General features: G+C 33.5%; 3 protein-coding genes across 3 annotated transcripts; all 3 read left to right on the forward strand.

Annotated features, from left to right (window-relative positions):
• The first annotated feature begins 4,198 nt into the window (after positions 1 to 4,198).
• On the forward strand, positions 4,199 to 6,298 carry LOC125825460 (pentatricopeptide repeat-containing protein At2g13600-like). Its single transcript, XM_049504795.1, has one exon. The coding sequence runs from the start codon at positions 4,199 to 4,201 to the stop codon at positions 6,296 to 6,298; it is 2,100 nt and encodes a 699-aa protein (XP_049360752.1).
• Positions 6,299 to 7,012: 714 nt separating this feature from the next.
• LOC125825524 (probable serine/threonine-protein kinase PBL25) lies at positions 7,013 to 10,039 on the forward strand. Its single transcript, XM_049504849.1, has 5 exons — positions 7,013 to 7,231; positions 7,759 to 7,952; positions 8,047 to 8,236; positions 8,699 to 9,090; positions 9,547 to 10,039. The coding sequence occupies exons 1-5, from the start codon at positions 7,045 to 7,047 to the stop codon at positions 9,916 to 9,918; spliced, it is 1,335 nt and encodes a 444-aa protein (XP_049360806.1). The 5' UTR covers positions 7,013 to 7,044; the 3' UTR covers positions 9,919 to 10,039.
• A 4,212-nt stretch (positions 10,040 to 14,251) lies between these two features.
• On the forward strand, positions 14,252 to 21,409 carry LOC125825525 (thiamine-repressible mitochondrial transport protein THI74). Its single transcript, XM_049504850.1, has 3 exons — positions 14,252 to 14,743; positions 14,857 to 15,277; positions 20,848 to 21,409. Exons 1-3 carry the CDS (start codon positions 14,291 to 14,293, stop codon positions 21,129 to 21,131), a joined length of 1,158 nt encoding a protein of 385 aa, XP_049360807.1. The 5' UTR covers positions 14,252 to 14,290; the 3' UTR covers positions 21,132 to 21,409.
• Positions 21,410 to 21,917: the final 508 nt, after the last annotated feature.

The raw sequence follows: 21,917 nt of genomic DNA on the forward strand, positions 1-21,917 counted from the left end.
CTTATAATAGAAACATCAAATGAAGTCAAGATCCCAATACTTTTTATCATATTTGTGAAAAACAAAAATATTTTCTCTACATATTTGCTTGCGGATTGTTAATTAGTTAATTCACAACTCAATTATTTCTGATTTTCTCTAATAGTAATTAAAACAAAAAAAGTTATAAAATAAATAAATCAATCTTTATGAATTTGACATATTTTTATATTATAATTTGAAAAAGTACGAATTTAATTTTCTATGTATACTAGTGACTCGTCAATTATAGAAAGAATTTGGGAGATTTCATGATACATTTAGGATTATTTTAGAAGACATTCTCAATCCAATGCAACATTTCATGTTTTATTAACTTTTTTTTTTGGTCAAATGTTTAATTAACTTATAAAGCACTTTTTATCTAAAAAACTTATATCCAAAGTTTATATCCGAAACTTTTGAGTAAAAGAGGAGTAACATCATACACTACATCACATACTTTGATGGTCAAAGAATGAATTTATAAGAAAAATACATTTGCACAAGACTAAATAGTAATTTTCTAAGTATAAAAAATTAATTGTTTTTTCATCTCATATTTTAAGGGTGATGTAGCCAATTTTTACTTTCCGGCTTATTAATAAATTTTAAAAAAAAAACTATAATCAATTTATTTTTAAATATATATTTTTAAAATGCTTTTCAAACAAATATTTTTAATAAGAAGCACGTTTTATTTGATCAATAAATTAAAAAAACACTTTGAATAATAATTAGTGTTTGACTAAATTTTTAAAAAATATTCTAAGAGTTATTTGGATGGCCTTTTGTCCTTTTTGACTTAAAAATATGACAACAACAACAATATTCGGTGGAATTCCACTAAATGGGGGTCTGGAGAGGTAGAGTGTGTAAATTTTATCACTACCTCGTGGAGATAGAGAGGTTGTTTTCCAATGACCCTCGGCTCAAATGCATCAAATCCTAGTAAATCAAACACTATAAAACTGCTTAAAACTATTTTGGAATTCAAATAGGGTCTAAGTATATTTTTCTCAATTTTTATTTTTTAAAAAACATGTTTTTTTTTAGTTTCTGAAAACAACTTCTACTACTCGACAAAAAGAACTTTTAAAAATGAAAGAATATTCTAAAAGTAGGTTTTACTAATTCACCTTTAAAGCATATGACAGGTAGAGTATTTTTTTTTTTGATGACAAGTAGAGTACTCCAACGATGGAGTATTAAATTTAGGAAAAATTTCATATATGACAAACAGATTTTATGAAATAACATTTCATGAGTATAATTTACATAATTACATTCCATGGGTATAGTTTAGTTTGTTAGGTAGCTTTAAATTTGTATAAAGCGTTTTTTTTTTTAAATTTATACAATATTTTACTTTTTTCAGTGAATGGTAACAGTAGCGCTAAATACAGTAACAAAAATTTACATAATTCCATAATTTAAGCTAAACATTCAAAATCAAATATTTTCCCAAAAAAGAATTCTATAGCGACAGAAAGACAATACCAATTTGTTTCCTCGCACGACTGAAGCAACAGATTAATATGAAAATTGTATATATGACATTCGTGCTTGTTTCATAAAAAAAAAGTGTGATGTATTTTTTTCAAATATTTGGGGTAGTCTGTTTGTATATATAATCGTGTAATGTTTGTATATTTTATCATGTTCGTATTTTTTTGTATATATCTATGAAATTGTATAAGTTACTATAATTTTGTATATGTATTATATTTGTATATGTGCATATGTAAAGTCCTATTATTTATTATTATTATTATTGATTAAACTGATTGTATAAAATTCATATGTCAGTTGTATATATGGTAATCGGGAATGATTCGATAAAAAGATGGTGCTGAAATTTGTTTGTATACAAAAGTTGTGTAATGTCTATATACAGTGTGTTGTAGTTTGTTTGTATATATAGTTATTTAATGTTTGTATATAATACCATGTTCATATCTTGTGTTTGCACATAAATCTAACTCCCTATACAAAAATGAAGATAAACAATATTTCAATAAAGTGCTATATATAATCACAATATTTTATACAAAACTAAAAATTTGTATAAATAAACTGTATTTATATTTGTAATTCCTTTGTATAAAAAATATACAATTGTCTCAATCAATATTGTATATAACTATTAATATACAACTAACACTATACATAACTTTAAATAATTTGTATATAACTAGTAGAATATACAAATTACATTATACAATTGTGATTTAGGCATGAAATTGTACTTATAATTCAAGTAACTTTTCTATAATTAACTAAATATACAAATTAGTAATTCAAGAAACTTTTGTATAACTAACCAAATATACAAACAAAAATAGGGAAAAAGTTGGGCAGCATGAAATATTTGATATACATATGTCTATATACAAATATGATTTAATCAGAATACTTCATGTATATTTGCACATAAGTAACGATATATACAAATATCTATCTAGAATTTTGTTTTAAGCTAACACTTGATATTCCTGATGTTCTTCAGGTTTATCCAGAATCTGGTGAAGCAGATTCAATGTCCTCTGAATCACTGTTTACGATTTTTCTCATACTTCCTCCTTCAACAATTTTAATGCCGCTAGCCTTCGCAATGTTGATGACTTTTCGAATTTTGATTGGGTCATTTTTTTTCTTAGATCTCATTTCTTCAATAGGTTTTTCAACTTGAACTTGTTTAGCTTTTTCCACAGATCCTGCATTGACCCCAAAATCTTGAGTTAATGTGATTGAAAACGACAATGGATTGTCAACAAATTTGACAAAGAATGGCGTACCTCTAGTAATCCTCACAGATGGAGAGCTATCATCCATACTGTTGTTAATTTGATAAGGAGAACGAATTTTTTAGAAAAAAATTATCAAAAAACTAACAAACAATACATATACAATTGTTGAAAATGGAAAAAATAGATTCACCCATGGTTTTGGTACCTGCGAAAGGTGGAAACGCAATTGAGGGGAGAATGTGGAATTTAAAATTCAACTTAGAAGTGGAAGAGTGATTTTAGGAGAAAGATATGGGATGAGGATAGGAGAGATAAAAAAGATATTGTATAAAATTTTATTGAAAAGCAATTGAATGTCTTTGTTGATTCGGTATACAAAGAAGTGGTGGGTTCCAGTAATTATGGCAAAAATTTGAAACTATATTTACTGACAGTAAAAAAATCAAACTATATCCTTATTAACTAATAACTAAGGGATGTTTGCCATCTCATGTAATTTTCCCTTAAATTTATCGATATGGTGAAGAGTTTTTTTATAAAAATCTCAGCTACATTATTGTAAGAAATTTCCAAGAAAATAATTCAAAGCAATTAAAGTTTTTTGAACTTTTCATATAGAAAAATCTAAATAAAAGATAAAAATGGAAGAATATTCTAAAAATATTCTTGAAGTTCGAACAATAAAGTTAAGGGAAAAGGACATGATATACCCCTCAACATTCCTATTTAGAGCTAATATACCCTCGTTCTCGTTATAAAAGTGACTCATATATACTCCTACTGTTATACAAATGACTCACATATACCATTTTTCTCTAACGGAAGTGAAAAAAATATTTTTTTGAAAAAAAGTATAATTCATATGGGATATATTTGATCCTCCTCACACATATTTCTTTTTGTTTCAACGATCAATTTAAATTTATTATTTTGATGGTCAAATTTATTTTTGTGTCAGTAATTTTCTTGCAAAATTTATTATAGCCCCAATTTTTTTTTACAAATACAACAACTAAATTATAATATAGTCATAAAAAATAGTTATAATTTTTTTTTTCCATTGCACTAAAGAATGAAAGAAAAAAAGGATAAAAACTCAAAAATAATGATAACTAAAGAAGTCAAAAAATAATTTATGTATGAAAAAGATTAAAATATATCTTGAACTTTACTAGAATGATCATATATACATGAATTTTGTAAAATTTAAAGTAAAAAAATTTAAATTTTAAACTAATTTTATCACTTCCATAAGATAAAAGGTTTATGTGAATTCCTTCTGTAATAATAAGCGTATATATGTTTTATTGTATAATGGTAAGAGTATATATGAATCACTATAATAACAAGTCATTTTCCCTTAATCGAGGTAACCATACTTGTGAATTGTGATAACCAAATGCTTGCATTGTTAAAGGACGCACGCATGAATGAGTAAACATGCTTGGCTTATCAAGCTCGGCCTTGACACTTGTCCTCTTTATGCCACAAATCTCATTGCTCACTATGTTTCCTCTGCAATCCCCAACTCCCTTACCATTGCCCACAAGGTGTTCGACCAAGTGCCTCACAAAGACACAACCTTATGGACCTCTCTCATCTCATCCTACGCTCGTTCCAATCAACCCCACAATGCCCTTCACCTCTTCTGCCTCATGCTCCACCAATCTCAATCCAATCCGGATACTGCTGCTCAGCCCAATCACTTTGTCTTCACAGCTGTTGCTCGCGCCATTGCTTCTTCTCCACAGAACTTCAAATTGGGGCAAAACTTGCATGCCCATGTTATAAAGTCTGGATTTTTGCCTGGAAATATTGTTGTTGAGACTGCTTTTTTGGATTTGTATTCGAAATGTGGGGTAGTGGAATGTGCACGGATGGTGTTTGATGAAATGTGTAGGAGAAATTTGGTGACGTGGAACGCTGTGGTTTCTGGGTATGTTCAGAATGGACGGGAGTGTGAAGGGTTGGAGTTGTTTTATCGAATGAAGTGTAGAGAATTTTACGTGCCTGATGAGTATAGCGTTGCTACTGTTTTATCTGGGTGTGGCTATGTAAAGGATCTACTTCTGGGAATGCAAGTTCATGGTTATGCGTTTGTTAGTGGGTTTGAGTCGAGTTGTCGAAATTCAATTGCTAATATGTATTTTTATTGTAGTAGAGTTGGATTGGCGGAGAAAGTTTTTGTTGGAACAGAGAGGGATGTTGTTTCTAAGCTTGTAAAGATAAGGGGTTATGTATTTAATCATATATATGCTGATGCTGTGAGGTACATTTTGTCAATGGAGAATGCTGTTGAAATTTTAGTCATGGATCAGACTATTTTCGTGCCTCTACTATCTGCTTGCGCCAAGATGCGTTTGCTCAATGCTGGGAAGCAAGTCCATGGTCTCTTTATCACTTTGGTGGATTCATATAAAACTGCTTGTTTATTAAAAGAGAGCAGAGCGATTATTGGCAGTGCACTCATAGACATGTACAGCAAGTGCAGTGATATTGGTGAAGCGCGAAAAGTTTTTGAAAGTTGGCTACCTGAACGACATGCTCCACTGTGGAATTCTTTGTTGTCTGGTTATATTAATAATGGACTAATCGAAAATGCCAAGGCACTCTTTGAGCATATGCCCGAGAAAACTATTGTTTCTTGGACAAGCATGATGACAGGATATGTGCAAAAGGGCTTGCCCCGAGAAGGCTTAAATTTATTGGCTAAGATGTATTCTGGAGAAGAAAGAGATAGGCTAGAAGGAAACTGCTTGACCTTTGTGGTAGCTCTTGAAGCATGTTCCCATCTAACAGATTTGGACAAAGGAAAGCAAATACATGCAAAAATTATTAGAGAGTTGCCAGATGCGGATGACAATGTAGCTGTTGGAACAGCTTTAGTTGACATGTATTCAAAATCAGGTCACTTATGTTACACATTACGACTTTTTGATGCGATGGAAGAGAAAAATGTTGTTTCATGGACTTCTGCAATCATGGGATTTGCTGTTCATGGATTTGCTTTCCAAGCCCTTGAACTTTTTCAGCGTATGGTAAACATGGGAATTAATCCCAATGAAGTGACATTTACTGCAGTACTAACTGCTTGCCGTCATTGTGGTTTAGTAGATGAGGGAATGCAATATTTTACGCTAATGAGGAAGCAGTATGGTTTGACCCCTGACGAAGAACATTATACATGTCTAATTGACTTATTGGGACGTAATGGAAGGCTTGAGGAAGCATGGCATTTGGTGGAGGGAATGGAAGAGAACCATCTAAGTGATGAGTGCTCTACTGGTACCATTTGGGCTGCACTTCTAGGGGCTTGTCAGTTGTATGAAAACGTTGAAATTGGAAAGAAGGTGGCTGAAAAGCTGACGGAAAAGGAGATACAGATATCTACTGCTTCTATTGCACTATCTAATGTTTATGCAGCAGCTGGAATGTGGAATGAAGTGTACAGAGTGAGAGAGAGTTGGAGAAAAAAAGGTCATGCTGATGGAGAGCCTGGTCTTAGCCGCATATGTACACAACCCCATTAATACGAAATTCTTAGACACAGTGTTGTTGCCCTTTTATGTAAATGGTGTTTTTTGCAATGAAAAAAGTTATTTCAAGGTCCGACATTTCCTTTGGTTATGCAAAATGGGAGAACCTTTGGCCGCTTCCTTTTTTTTGTTGACTTGTTCAAGGTCTGCTTCCATGTGTTGATTGGATGTATAATATCAGTTGTACTTGTATTACTTCTTCGTTCCATTGTTTATCGATAGAAGAATACATTTTGAGTAGAAATTCTGCGCAAGATTCTCATAATTTTTATAAACTGATGGACAATCTATTATACTGAGATTATTTTCTTAATTCGTCCGACCAAATGACCCCTATAAATGTGTTATAAAGAGAAGACATTGAAAGTATTGCAACCAAATGAACATAATAAATCAAACTTTAAATTGTTTATCTCCAAGTTTTCACCAAATATCCCTACAAATTCTTTCTACCAAAAGAATGTGTCCACCATATTCTGCGGAAAAAAACTTCCAACATTTCTCCCTCCTCCTAAAAATAGCCTAAACATATTTCTAGGTTTTCCCTTTTTAGACAGCCTAATTTGCTATCTATCTATCTATTCCCTTTTTAGTTATATATAGATCAACAAAATTTGTAAAGGCAAATACGATTGCCTAAACCAGAATTTATAGATTATAGAATTGTATGTGTTTTAGAAATTCGTCGTAGCTATTCTAGCAAATTAGAGTTGGATATTTAGAAATTAAAAAAAGAAAACATGGGTTGTTTTTCATGTTTTTCATCACAAGAAAAGAAGGCATTCAAAAGAATACATAGCAAAAGCAAAGAAACATCTGATGTTGTTCGTCAAAGAGAAACTCTCTTGCATCAACAACAACGTCCACATTCATTATCGAGGCCAAAGCCACAGCAGGATCAGCGTTCTCATTCACAACCTCTATCTGGTATATTTTTCTTCATAACTTCAAATGTAACATAAAAATGTTTGCTTTATAATCCTCTCATTGTGACTCGAACCCACAACCTTAAAAGTTAAGGGTGGAGGGTGTAATTACCACCTGAGCAACCCCGTCTCATCGGAGGCTGGAGCTATTATGGGAATATGGGGAATACTGTTGACCATAAAACAAGATGAATTTTTTGAAGACAAGAAAAGTAAAGCAGAGGGAGACGGTTGTAGACATAAAATATAGACATAATACATAAACGTACCCTTTAACTTGAACTCATTTTACATTTATGCCCTTCAACTCTGGATGTGTACAAATAGATACGTAAACTTGTATAAAATTGAATAAATAGACGCATGAGTCCTGTGTGGCATAATACACTGACGACACCATGTAGGATGCACATTGCCAAGTTAAAGGGCATATTTATGTATTATGCCTAAAATAAAATAAGTGATTCTCTATGATACTATAAAGTTTCAGATTAGTTTTTGCTTTCTTAATACATAAATCTTCTGCAGAAAATACTAGAAAGGTGCCAGCAGAAACCACACACCAAAAGTCTTCTAACAAAGGCGAAAGCCAGAACATTGCAGCTCAAACATTCACCTTCAGGGAACTAGCAACAGCTACGAAGAACTTCCGATCAGAATGTCTGATAGGAGAAGGTGGATTTGGACGTGTTTACAAGGGACACCTTAACAAAACTGGCCAGGTGCTTCAACACTTCAATATTTCTGCTATTTGTTTCAATACATAGCTAGCATTTTGCCGTGAAACTGTACTAATCATCACTTCATTTTGTCCAGACTGTAGCAGTGAAACAGCTTGACCGCAATGGATTGCAAGGAAACCGAGAATTTCTTGTGGAGGTGTTGATGTTGAGCCTTCTGCACCATTCAAATCTTGTAAATCTAATTGGCTATTGTGCTGACGGAGATCAAAGACTTCTTGTTTATGAGTACATGTCATTGGGATCATTGGAGGATCATCTGCTTGGTATTTATTTTTTACTTAAAGTCTTATTACTCTACGTGTCCCACTTGTGGAACTATACTGAGTATGTCGTTGTTGCTGTTGTTCTTATTACTCTACCGGCATTTGAAATTTGCTATTGTGATAGTAAAACAATATCTGTATAATCTTTTAATTTTTCTAATTCCCTTGCTGCGATAAGGCTGAATACCATATTAGAAGAATCTTAAAAACATTTTCTACTGCCAACAAGCACCTTCTTAGTGCAGAAGATGAAACAATACTCTTTAAAACGTGTAACAAAATCAAGAAACTATTATTTATCCTCCACAACTGTAAGGGGAGTTTTGAGTAATGAACTGGCGTCATAGCATTCCGTTTCCTGTATACTAGCTATGTGTTTACCTTTGTTTACGAAAGCAGCATATTGCCTATTACTATCAAACTAATGAAGAATCATATATATATGTGTGTGTGTTTCTTCAGATCTTGAACGAGATAAACTTCCACTAAATTGGTTCACAAGGATGAAAATAGCATTACATGCTGCAAAAGGACTCGAATATTTACATCATAGAGCCAATCCACCAGTCATTTACCGTGACTTGAAGTCCTCCAACATATTGCTGGATAAGGAACATAATGCAAAACTGTCAGACTTCGGGTTAGCCAAGGTTGGACCTACAGGGGAAAACACCCATGTATCATCAAGAGTCATGGGAACTTACGGTTATTGTGCTCCTGAGTACCAACAAACTGGCAAGCTGACTATCAAGTCTGATGTCTATAGCTTTGGTGTAGTTTTATTGGAGCTAATTACGGGTAGGAGATCAGTTGATATCACAAGATTTGGGCATCAGCAGAACTTAGTTACCTGGGTAAGCGAAACATTTCTCCTTCCTTTTTACTTTGACCTTAATGACTATTTTTATGACGAAACATACACCAGTGAATATTACATGATCCAACACCAGTAGTGTTTACCGAGCCAGATTACTGAAATCTATGCTTCTTTCATATCTAAAATGCTGCATTAAAATTAATAAAGATTGGAGAAATGCTCCTTAACATTTGGGCTACTGCTATTTTTGCAAATATAACTTTCCGACAAAGGGGATTCATTTCATTGCATGTGGCTCCGCCACTGGTATTGATCATGACTGATAACAGAATGACATAGATAACCTAGTTTCTAATATTTCCTTTTCCCTCTTGAGGCTGATGTTCGATTTACTTCTAAATTCAACGGGTTGTTGATATATTAAAAAAACCATGTTGTGTTGTCCTACTCTCCGCATTTAAGCAAAAAGATGTGTTTCTTCTGCTTCTTCCAGGCTGAACCCATATTCAAAGACACAAAGAGACACATTGAACTGGCTGATCCACTTCTCGGAGCAAATTTCCCAAGGAAAAATTTCAGTCAAGCTGTTGCTATTGCTTCTATGTGTCTGCAAGATGATCCAGTAGTACGTCCTCTGATTAGTGATGTGGTCACTGCACTCAGTACCCTTTCAGTACCTGAAACAGAATTGGTTTCACCATTCGCTTCTCCAACTCGAGCACCACCCCCAATGCATATGTCAACTGAAGACAACATAATATCTACAAGAGAGTGCCAAGAAGAACTCGCAGAAGCCATAGAATGGGGTTCAAATTCAAGAAAACAGAATGCAAGATCACTAGCATCTTGCAGTTCTTCAGTGTGACATCCACATTTCGGTTAGTCACTCCATAACAGAATTAGGTAAACAAAGATGATCATGTTGCTTCAGCCCTCCAGAGATAATGTTAAGTGATGGAGGAGTGATCATCTAGTACTACCACTGTTTGAATAGTACTTCAAATATTGTGTATCTTACAAAAATGGACAATTTGTTACAGCCACTGTAGCAGGGAATACAAAGAAATGATGTATACTAGCTCACAGAATGAAGAATCTACATGTCCTTACTTAATACGATTTAAGTTATATACATTGACTGTGTAGATTCTTTTACGGCTATCTGTGTAATATTAATTTGTGTAGTGCTATAACTCAACAATATAATCACGACTCACACGAGCAATAGTTTCCATTTTCTTTCTGGAATCATTTCGTGTGTTGGGATTAGTATTTCAAGAGTTCTGTAGTTCTCATCTTTATCATATGATCTGAAAATCACTGTGTAGACAATAAAATTTGCGTCGAGAAAACAATAATCAAGAACGGAAAATTATCGCAACAATTGTTTTATTATTTCAAGTGTGAGTGTTACAATCTCTATGATTCCTCTGAATTCGCCTTTTCAAATATAAATTCAAGGGCTCTTGAGCTTGATCTTGAATTTGGGATTTATCTTGATCTTGATCTTGAACTTGGACTTGATCTTGATCTTGAACTTGATCTTGACTTGAACTTTATCTTGATCTTGACTTTCTAGTTGAATTCAAGGGCTTTGAGCTTGATCTTGATCGTTCTTGAACTTGATCTTGACTTCCTCAGGTGAAAAAAAGTTGTGGGTTAGGCTTAGAAAGGGTGGAAAAAGTCTAAACTACCCTTCCTAAATGGCAAAAAACCTTCTACGGGTCGTGGTTTGACCCACGGACTGTAAATCCCATATGTGGGTTCTATATTGAATTTTTAAGGCTCAAAAGTCCATTTACGGGTCCAAATGACGGCCCGTAGGTCCACCTACTGCCCGTCGGTTGGGTTTGTAGGATTTGGGTCCCAAAAGTTACCCTCAACACTCTAGCGACGACCTGGCAGGACGGGTCATCGTTCAACCTACGGCCCATCGATTGGGGTCGTCGTTCACAGACTCAGAAAACTCTGGTTTGACAGTTTTTGGTAAAACAGTCAAAACTTTTTACTCTGAACATGAAATGAGACAAACTTGGTAGCGTTGAAAAGAGGACTCAAAGACTTTTAATTTGATAGGTCATAAGCCACCTAATTCATTATGTGCTTGGAGATATGATTGTTTGAAATTGACATAAGTAGAATCTTATGTCAAAACTTAATCGAAAATGAAGATTTCAACTCAATTTTGTCCTCGGGGGTTCTTGTGACCTTGAGTCATATCCAAATTCATTATAACACTAAAGAAATGACTTTAACACCTAAGAACAATTAAGAATCACTCTGTACGACCTTATACTCAAATGAAGAATGCTTCAAGTCTTAATTTAAATTTTTTTGGGGTGTTACAGAAGTATAAGTGTATAGTTGAGAATTCGATTATAGGTTGGAGTGACATTTGACTACTTCTCTAATAAATAAGCTAGTGAATTTATTATTCTTTTTAATTACTTCTTGTTGTTGTATGATTATTTGATTTTTAAAATATTTTTATTAGTCAAAAAATAATTATAAGGCTGATATACATATATATAAAGAAAAGGAAAGTACAAAGATAGAGAACATAAAAAAATGAAAGGGTTATTTAACGTTGTGTCAGAGAAACAAAATGTCTCAAAATATGACATTGCAATTAATGCAATAAAAGGTTTTAAAATATGACATTGCAATTAGTGTTATGTTATAGAGAAAAAATTAAAAATTATTCCTGTCAGAATGTATCTCGAGAATATACTTTGGAGCAAAATGATATTTTCTTAAATTACTTTGGGATGAGACAATTTCTATTTTCGAGTAATTACATTCAATTTTGGCCTATTTTTTTTTTTTTAGGGAAAATCACACAAATAGACCCAATTATGAAATTATTTACCCAAATTCAAACTGTTTACCCTTAATGGGTCGACCCTTAATGGACCCACGACCTTTATCCCACTTTCTCCTTATTTTGCGCATGACGTCAGCATGACTTCAACATCACTACTATAAAATAATTATTTTGCGACACTTTGTTGGTATATTGATACCATATCAGTATCATATATGATCGAGCTTAATCCTATGTGATACTTCATTGGTATATTGATACATCTATGAACTTTTTTTTATGAAATAAAGTCACAATCTTATTTATTAAACTCTGAATTAGTAGAAAATATATATTTTTATAATTTTTTTCTCTTTTTTGAATTTTTTAAAAAAACGGTATCAAAATTATGACTCTTTTAAAACTGTTTTTAAGTAAAATATTGAAGAATTGAAACATACATCAATGATACCACGACAGTATGTAAAAATATCATAATGGTATCATGGATGATTGAGTAATCTCATCAAAAGACTGAAGCAAAACTCAATGAAAATACTGTTGAATTACTCATTGATATCATCATAGTATATTATACTTTAGTGGTATGAAGGAGGAGGAAGGAAGACCAATGCTCAGTTACTCTTTGATACCATCAAACTATATTTATATACTATAATATATTGTGATGGTATCAGAGAGGAAAAAAAAAGGATGGACGTTGATACTAGCATGACATCAACATGCCAATTATATGTCATTTTAAAATTAAAAAAAATGGGGTACGAAAGTAATGAGACATTTAGGGTGTGTTTGGTATGAAGGAAAATGTTTTTCATGGAAAATGTTTTCTTGGAAAACAAGTATATTTTTGACTTATTTTCTCATGTCTGGTTGGTGAGTGGAAAATATTTTTTGAAAATGATTTTTTAATGTTTGATTTATGAATTAAAAATATTTTGAGAAAATATTTTTATTTTTACTAGAGAGTAGAAAATAAATTTTGAAATAGAAATTGAAATTAAAAATATATTTTTAAAATAAACTTAATTTTTTGGGGGGAGAGGGGTGGGGGTGGGGGCGGGGATGGCGCAGGGGGAGGGTAGGGATGAGATATGGTAAAAAGATAAAAAATTGAAATTGAAAATATTTGTTACAAACAAACTTAATTTTTTTTTTGGAGGAGGTGGGTGGGTGAAAAAATAAAAAATTGTAATTGGAAATATTTTTTAAAAACAAACTTTAAATTATTTTTTTTGGGCCGGGGGGGGGGGGAGGGAGGGGGTGGGGTGGGCTGAAAATTAAAAACTTGAAATTGGAAACATTTTTTAAAAACAAACTTTAATTATTTTTTTTGGGGGGGGGGGGGGGGGTAAAAAAAATAAAAAATTGAAGTTGAAAATATTTTTAAAAAACAAACTTAAAATTCTTTTTTTTTTGAGGGGGTGGGGTGCTGATGGGTGGAGTGAAAATAAAAATTGAAAATTGGAAATATTTTTTAAAAACAAACTATAAATTATTATTTTTTTGGAGGGGGGGGGGGGTAGGGGGTGAGGGTGGCTTAAAAAAATTAAAAATTGAAGTTGAAAATATTTTTAAAAAAATAAGCTTTAAATTTATTTTTCAAACAAAAAAATATTGTAATTTGAAGTTGGATGAGTGTTTTGAAAAATGTTTTCCTTACTTTTTGAAAGAAAGTCATTTTCCTTAAATTTGTAGAAAATGAGTTGATTTAGAAAATATTTTTCAAAATATTTAACTCAATCAAACATGAGAAAATTGAAAAACATTGGGCAAATTACAGAAATCACATACTTTTAAGGCAAAATTACAATATATCCCTTAAAAGTTTATAATTACAGAAATCCCTCAAACGGATACAATAATATAAACGTTGATATCTGATGCGCGAGATACATTAATAGTTAAGTACATTTTATACATGATACACTAATCTAATGTGCGAGATACAATAATATAAGTGTTGATACATTAATCTGATACGCGAAAATGAGAAATTTTGGAGATTTGTAAAACTTATAGGAAATAATGATAATAAATAAACTAAAAAGTGGGATTTCTATAATTTTTTCAATAGACACACCCTTAAGATAAATATTAAGTATTTTATATAAATATTCTTTCCCTTTTTTGTACTTTTCCCTAAAATGTATTGTGGATCCAATAGCGTATGGGAGGAGATTAGGGCCCAACCTATAATAAGCCTTTCAATGGAGCAAGCCAAGCATATGAAGCACATGCTCTAAATTTCCCGTGCACCTCTCCCAGAAGGAGACTTTAAACTTGCAATATCTGTAATCTGCAAATTCCACGGCTTTTTTGGATTTTCTTTGACCAAACAATACAAATACTAATATTATTATTGGAGCATAGATTTGTTGATCAATGAGCAAGTAGACATCGTTTAAAAGGAATGAAAGATCAATCTTGGAGATGGGTTTTGGGTTTGGTTTATATAATTACTGTTGCATCTATATGGATTGCTGCTAGTTTTGTTGTTCAATCCGTTGTCGATGCCGGTGTTTCACCTTTTCTTGTTACATATCTCTGCAATTCTTTATTTGTAGTATATATTCCCCTTATTGAAATTGTTCGTTTTCTACAAGATAAATATGGGACCTTGTTGTTTTGGCGAAATAAAAAAGAATCAGAGGAGAATATTCTTCTTGATGACGATGCTGAAACAAGCAAATTGGTTGTTGCTGATGGGTGTGAACAAATTATTGATCAAAATGTTGATATGGGTCTGGATGCAAAAGGGCGTTGGACACGCTCTAGAGTAGCAAAAGTTAGCTTGTTGATATGCCCTTTTTGGTTTCTAGCTCAGCTTACATTTAATCTATCACTCAAATATACAACTGTTACGGTAAGCATAACTATCCAATTCTTATCACATTTAGTGGGTGGACTGGAATGTTTGTTCATATCAAACCTCTGTGTTGTATGTGTAATGTGGTTATGGTTTTGGTTTTTTTACAGTCGAATACCATCTTAAGCAGTTCCTCCAGCTTGTTTACTTTTTTGGTGTCTCTTGTATTCTTGGGAGAAGTTTTTACTTGGGTGAAGCTGTTCAGTGTTCTACTTTGTATGGGAGGAACAATTATTGTGAGCTTGGGTGACTCAAAATCAGGATCTAGCAAAGTGGCTTCGAATCCCGTTCTTGGTGACATTCTTTCTCTTGTCTCAGCTGCTATGTATGCTGTTTATATAACCCTCATTCGTAAAAAGTTACCTGATGATGATGGGAAAAGTGGTCATGCCAGTATGGCACAGTTTCTTGGATATTTGGGTTTATTCAACATGCTCATATTCTTACCCATACCTCTTGTACTCAACTTTGCTAACCTTGAGCCATTTAACACGCTCACTTGGAAGCAACTTGGCTTGATAGTTGGTAAAGGTATGTACCAGTCTATATTCGGCTTCTTCCCTTTCTTATTTAAGTATTTATCGATTTGTTGTGTCTCTGTTTGCATAAATGAGTGAAAATGGGAACCATGGCTTATGATTGTTCACTCCTTTTTTCTTCTATGTGCTCTTCTAATTGCTGTTTCTTCAGTGCTTTCTTGAACCAAATTGCTTGCTATGTGGTATAATTTTTTTTAATTTGAAGCTCATGGATATGCCCTTTGAAGCAAATGCTTGCATTTGGTTCCTGTCCTATGAAACACAATATGATTGCTAGCTCTTGGCAGATGTATTTTAATTGTGTCTACAACATATAATTTCAAGGAAACAATTAGAAAATGGTGGGAAAACTAAACGGTCATAGGATAACTTGACTTTAACCTATCTAATTTTTCTAAAGATGTTTAAGAACGACTTGAGGAAATGGAACTAGAAGGTGCTTGGATGTGTGGAAACAATTATGACAAACCTATTTAACAAACTTAAAAGTATTAAGAGAGGAGGAGGAAGAAGATGGCGTAAATGATGATGAGGAAATCCAAAAGGAAACAATCAAAGGAGATTGGGGAAAGCATTAGTGGACCCCCAATTTATTTGGAGATAAAAGTCACACTTAAATTGGTTTGAAGAAAGGTTGTAATAACTCTAACTTCTTCTCGTATCACTAGTTCATACCAAAGAAATAATTTCATTGAGCATTTAATTATATGTTGTACGTGAAAAGGGTGAATGGGAGCTGCTTATGTGTATTGAATCACATTCTAGACAATTGGCTGAGGAGGAGAAAGAGGAATGGAATAACCATCAGAAGAAGAGATCATTAGGCTTTATGAATTTTTTTTGGGAGACAGTGGTACACCTGCATGATTTTCCTTTTGCATTCTTTCACTATTTAGGAGGTGCTAAAGGAGGAGGTGTGGAACATATGAATCACTTCTACCAAAGTTGTCGTTTGAGAAGGTGCTGATTTCTCTTTTATAGTCCTGATTCCTAAGAAAAGTGATGCTTTGTACATTTAGGATTTTTGGCTGATCAACTTGATGGCAGTGTATAAGAACATTGTGAACACATTATCCTCGAATGCTTTTGAGGGGAATAGACAAATCCAAGGTGCTGAGATGCGTCTTAGACAAGCTCATCTATGTCCCATGGAATGCTTTTGATGGGAGTAGACAAATCCAAGATGCAACTCTTTTTGCTAATGGAATAATAGATTGGAGATTGAAGGAGTGGAGAATGTTGTTTCAATTGGATACGAGAAAAGGGGTTAATATGTGAATTGGAACTCCTGGCAATATCTTGAGATTGTTGGAGGCAATGAATCCAGCATTTATATCAATAGTTATATTCTGTCATTATTAGCAGACTTTCCTTTGTTAATTTGGCAATAGTACGGAATAACATGGTAGCAACCCTTGCTAATTTTTATTGTTATGAAAGCATTAAGTAAACTTCTTCCTAGTACATCAAGTGAACTTCTAGAACATGCGAAGATTGAAGTTTCTTTAATGGCTTTAAGGTTAATGGCTACAGGGTAGATTATCTATCTGTCTCACTCTCTTGTTTGTGAATGCCACTTTTTTTCTGGTCCACGTAATAGAGGTTTGATATCTATTTAGAATTTTAGTGTGGTTTGGAGTAGTATTGGAAAATCTATGTTGGTTCCACTAGATAAACTCAAACTGTGTCAAGACTTAGGCAAGGATACATGGATGCTAGGTGACTTCGTTATCTACTAAATATTTGACTTTTGGGAGGCAAATTGAGAAACCTCTTTATGGTGACTAGCAAATGTTGTATGATCACCGGTGTGGATGTCCACACAGGTACAGATCTAGAGGTAGAATTCACCATTTCATAAACTTTAGGATTCAACAAATGACAATAATACATCTAGGAGTACAAGTATTTGTATTCAGATAATAAATGTGTAAGTTAAAATATTTAATGACTAGTTATATAGAAGGGCATAAAAGTTATTGAAGTCCAATTCTTTTTAGTTAAGTTATACTGAATAAATAAACTCCATCTTTGCTGTTGTGTTAATTGGTCTAAAACTTGCACAACTTATTTTGTTCTTCTAAATCTTGTTCATAAAGTGAACTTTATTTGTCATCCGAGCTTGTTTTGACCCATCAAGGTACAACACATTTCTCTTAATAAGTTTGTTCACACGCATTTTAAAAGCCCAGCCTACCAGAAACTAGCGAAGAAACCTTACCTTAGTTACTCCTGTCTGCAACTAGCTAAGAAACCTTAGCTTAGTTACTCCTACCGCATCTTGCTAAGAAACCCTAGCACAATTGCTCCTCTCTATTCAAATTATGGTGGCTCCAAACTTCTCTATCAATCTTTAGACTCTTCATTTTAGTTTGAAAAGAGTGGTTTCAGATGTCTATTTATATTTGTAGATGTAGAAGGGAACGTTTAGACATCTATTTTGAATGACAAAAGTAGAAGTATATGCTCTCCATTTTAGGTGATACTCTTTTCTTCTAGTTTGTTCGAAAAGGAATTGACACATTTACATATGTGGAAATAATTTAACTTTAAATTTCTCATTTTACTCTAAATGACATGCTTTCATATCGGCATAAATATCATGACATGTTTAGGATATAAATGTCATGGCACGTCTAAAATCACAAGTTACAAAAGCCTTTTTTTAAAAAAAAATACATCGTGCCCAATCAAAACTCATTCACATAAATTGAGACATAGAGAAGTAGTTTTTGTTTCTGGAAACTGTCAGAAGGTTGATAATACCTTGTGTTTAGTGAACGACATATGAGAAAGTTTACTTATTCAGGACACTGGTGTGATGTGGTGCAATCCGAGTTTCAAGAAGGAATAACAAAGTTAGCTCATGAAAATATGAACTCCGAAACTGACCCAAGGTTGGGTGGGTTGGACTGGCATATTTTTATGGTGGGTCAATTTAGGGGCAACCCAAGTGATCCCATCTAAAGATTGGGCTAATCTGGGATAAACAAATAGCACAAATTGACCCATAAAGCAACTTGTTAAAATATTTAATAGATTTTCTCTTTGTTTGATATGTAAACATAACCTGTCCAAATTCAGCAGAATCTGCCCATTTGAAACCCTTAATTTCAAGTAAATCTGCAGAAACCCAAGTTAATCCTAGTTGGAGAGGTACATAATACTCATGAGTTGGTTATATCTATGCAGTGTTATCAAAGGCGCGCTTTGAGCGTGCTTAAGCCCTGAAGCGAGGCTCAAAACGTGTTGAGCGCTTCGCCTCACTTTATGTGCGCTTCAGTGTCGTCATCAAGGTTCTAAGGCAAGCTTTTCCTTGCTAATGAGCCTTTTATGAAGAAGTGAAACTAAATAATTGATATTTCACTTAACCATAATTTTTTTCAATTTCTTTGGTCATATATTTGTCATTCATGTTTATAATTATTAGTCTTGGACTAAACATATATATTTGTATTCTTTTCTCCCTTTGCGCCTTTTTTCATTAAAGCCTACGCTTTATTTGCGCTTAAAGCCCCCATGGACCTTAAAGCTTTTTTGTGCTTTTCGCCTTTGATAACACTGTATCTATGTTTGTAAAATGGAAATGCTATACCCAAGTACTTGGTCTGTGACTTGAGGGAAGTTCTTGAGGAACTACAAAGATAGTTAACTGAGGAAAAGGAGACACATCGTGGTATCTTGTTATTGGTTTGTGCAGAAGGCATGAAAAAGATATGGACCATCTCTTGCAACATTGCATCTTTACTTTAGCTATATGGGTCTAAGTTTAGTATAGCTTAGACATAACTTAGAACGGTGATGGATGTTGTAGCAAGCTAGGAGGTGGGAAGTGTGAAGAGAAATAGAAAAGATGCTTAAGAGGTAAGGATTGTTCAAGACCATATAAAGAGACTACACATATCCTTAACTAATGTAGGACTTAAACACCCTATGTATGCCCATATTCGGATATCTGGAATGCTGATAACATACAATAGGGGCTCAGGCACTCCGCATTGGGTAATAAAACATTAGGATGTCTGATTTGATACAACGTAGAGAAAAATAGACTTTGGGCCTAGCTTAACCCCAACAGCTAACTTGAGAGGTGAAGATAGTTTAAGATCATACAAAAAGACTACAAACCATACGCTCAACTGATGTTGATGTTAAGATAAAGCATGAAAGCAAAGAAGAGAGAAAGGTGGCGTCTGTCAGTCTGTTATGCCTGTCTTGGACGATTTGGTGAGAGAACTATATTAGATATTTCGAGACACTAGAGAAGCCAATCTGTGAAGTCAAAACCAATATCTTTTTACAATATTTTTGTGTAAATAAAATATTCCTTCTTGTATAGATAGGTGGATAGAGTTTTTTTGAGAGTCCAATGTAAAATCTGCGTGATTAGATGATACTGTCTTGGCGTGAGATTGAAAGAAAATGATTTTAACTTATGAAAGAAGATTTTGTTTCTGTTTAATAAAAAGGAGAAAAGTATAGGCCAGGTACACATCGAGGACCCCTTGAACTTGACTTTATTATTTCATTTGTACACCTAGTTTTTCATCGACATCTTAAACTTGGCCATTCCTGCGAGTTCTTCTTCGTCTTCTTTCGTGCAAAACCTATAATGCTGTGTCTGATTCTTCTTTCTTATTCAAACACCATAAATAGCCATTGTTTTCAAAATTATACCAGATTCAAATGCCATTTGTTTAAACTGTTACCAGATTTTCTTCTTCTTTCTTATTTGCTCGAACCCATACCATATTTTCTTCTTTGTGTTTGTTATTTATTCAAAGGCCATCTATTTAAAACTTATTCCAGATTCAAACACCATGGATAGGCATTTTTGTAAAGAAGTGTTTAGGCTTTTGCAGGTGGAAAGAATCTTGATGTTATATGTCCCTAACTAAGCTGCTGGATGGTATAACAAAAACAAAAGCAAAAATGGATCCCTCTTTTTTACTCTACATTGCTGAGTTGAGAAAATGTTTGAGGTTCTAGGTTGAAGTAGGTTATTCCATACAAGTCAGTTAGAAAGAACCTCTGACGCTTTACACCCCAGTCTAAGCTGCTGGAAGGAAAAAACAGTGGCAAAAATATAAATGGATGCCTTTTTTTCTTTTTAAACTGTATAACAACTTTTAAGTATACTCTACTTAATGATCTAATGTGATTTCTTTTTTGTATTTTATCTGCATCTGATAATTGAGATTAGGAGAAGCGACAACTTGGAAGCATAGATTTTAAGCCTCAAGTGATGTAATGATGAGTCCTTCCTGTAGGAGCAAATTAAGTGACATGCCCTTAGATCACTGAACGTCAACTGTAAAAGAGATCCTTTATCAGCTAGTATTATGAGATATCATAATTAGATGTTCATCAATCATCCGGTGCACAGGAATCCTGTACCTTAAATACTTTAATTGTGAAAGTTAATCTTTACATTTCTTTGCTCCTCTCTATTTTTCCTTTTCTTCGGATGGGCTTTGGCATGGCCAACTTTTGTTTTTTGCCTACTTTATCTAGTATGGGGCCGTATAGTACATGTAGCTAACTTTAAATAACCATGTTTAGGTATGTTTGATAATGTGCTGAGCGATTTACTGTGGGCCAAGGCTATTCTCTTGACCTCCACAACAGTAGCAACAGCAGGACTGACCATTCAGGTTCCGCTAGCTGCAATCGTGGATTCACTGACAGGAAATGCACCCCCCATCATGGATTACATTGGAGCTGCAGCTGTCATGGTTGGTTTTGCAGGCATTAACATCCCTTCAGATTCATGTTCAGTACCAGAAGAAGCAAGCATTGAACTAGAAAATGGGAAAATTCAATCCACAGAACAGGATCCCAGGTAGATTAGAGAGCTCTTTTGCTCCACGGCGCCACACTAGTTCAGGTGTATCTTTTGTTAAACTTACTCGATGTATTCTTCCCTGAGCATGTTGTGACACCTAAATTTTAGGTCGGTATAGGCGTGTGCAGAGAACAATTTGTATACTTAAAATGTGTATAACACTTGACATCGATTGACTTGTATTACATCTTATATATTATTTTTGCAGCTGAAAGCTTTAAAATACTCTTGTTTGTTTAAAACTGGAATATATACCTAAACGAATCCTTTTGCTTTCCATTTTTTGAGTGACTAATAACCTGCCTCTCCATCCAACTCACAAACTTGAGTGCAAGGGGCATTAAGAATTTGGTAAAAAATCGAAATGAATTTTGGGTTGTGATTTTTAAAAATTTATAATTCAGTTTGGATTTCGGTTTTTGTAGAAAAAGATTACCAAAAATACTGTTTTTATAGTAACATAACAAGTAAAATTTATATCATTTTAAAGTTATCCATAAGAAATTATAAAAAAAATGGAAAGTAAAAGGGAGAAATGTACCATGATTGAATAACAATTCAACATATTATGAAAGGTCATAAAAGTAGTATTCAGTTTATTAGCCTTGCAAGATGAAAGGATGTTTAGTGTATACACTACACTGGAGAGTACATCTTGGAAGAAGGGAACAAAGTATGTCGTTCAAATGGCTAGAAAGTTTGAATTGTTCACCTCAAGTAGGTTCTTTCACTGAGCATCCTTTGCTATGTGACAACATGGTTATCGGTCTACAAACCTGTGATGTTG

Source organism: Solanum verrucosum, unplaced genomic scaffold, assembly GCF_900185275.1.
Source record: "Solanum verrucosum unplaced genomic scaffold, falcon-dt-bn FXZP01000101.1, whole genome shotgun sequence".
Taxonomy (NCBI): Eukaryota; Viridiplantae; Streptophyta; class Magnoliopsida; order Solanales; family Solanaceae; genus Solanum; species Solanum verrucosum.

Excerpts from the sequence above, each read along its gene's own strand:
- LOC125825524 (XM_049504849.1), top strand. The coding sequence starts at position 7,045 with ATGGGTTGTTTTTCATGTTTTTCATCACAAGAAAAGAAGGCATTCAAA. Across the intron at positions 7,953-8,046 it reads ACCTTAACAAAACTGGCCAG|ACTGTAGCAGTGAAACAGCT; the intron begins GTGCTTCAACAC and ends CATTTTGTCCAG. Across the intron at positions 9,091-9,546 it reads AGCAGAACTTAGTTACCTGG|GCTGAACCCATATTCAAAGA; the intron begins GTAAGCGAAACA and ends TGCTTCTTCCAG.
- LOC125825460 (XM_049504795.1), top strand. The coding sequence starts at position 4,199 with ATGAGTAAACATGCTTGGCTTATCAAGCTCGGCCTTGACACTTGTCCT.
- LOC125825525 (XM_049504850.1), top strand. The coding sequence starts at position 14,291 with ATGAAAGATCAATCTTGGAGATGGGTTTTGGGTTTGGTTTATATAATT. Across the intron at positions 14,744-14,856 it reads TCAAATATACAACTGTTACG|TCGAATACCATCTTAAGCAG; the intron begins GTAAGCATAACT and ends GTTTTTTTACAG. Across the intron at positions 15,278-20,847 it reads TGGCTTGATAGTTGGTAAAG|GTATGTTTGATAATGTGCTG; the intron begins GTATGTACCAGT and ends AACCATGTTTAG.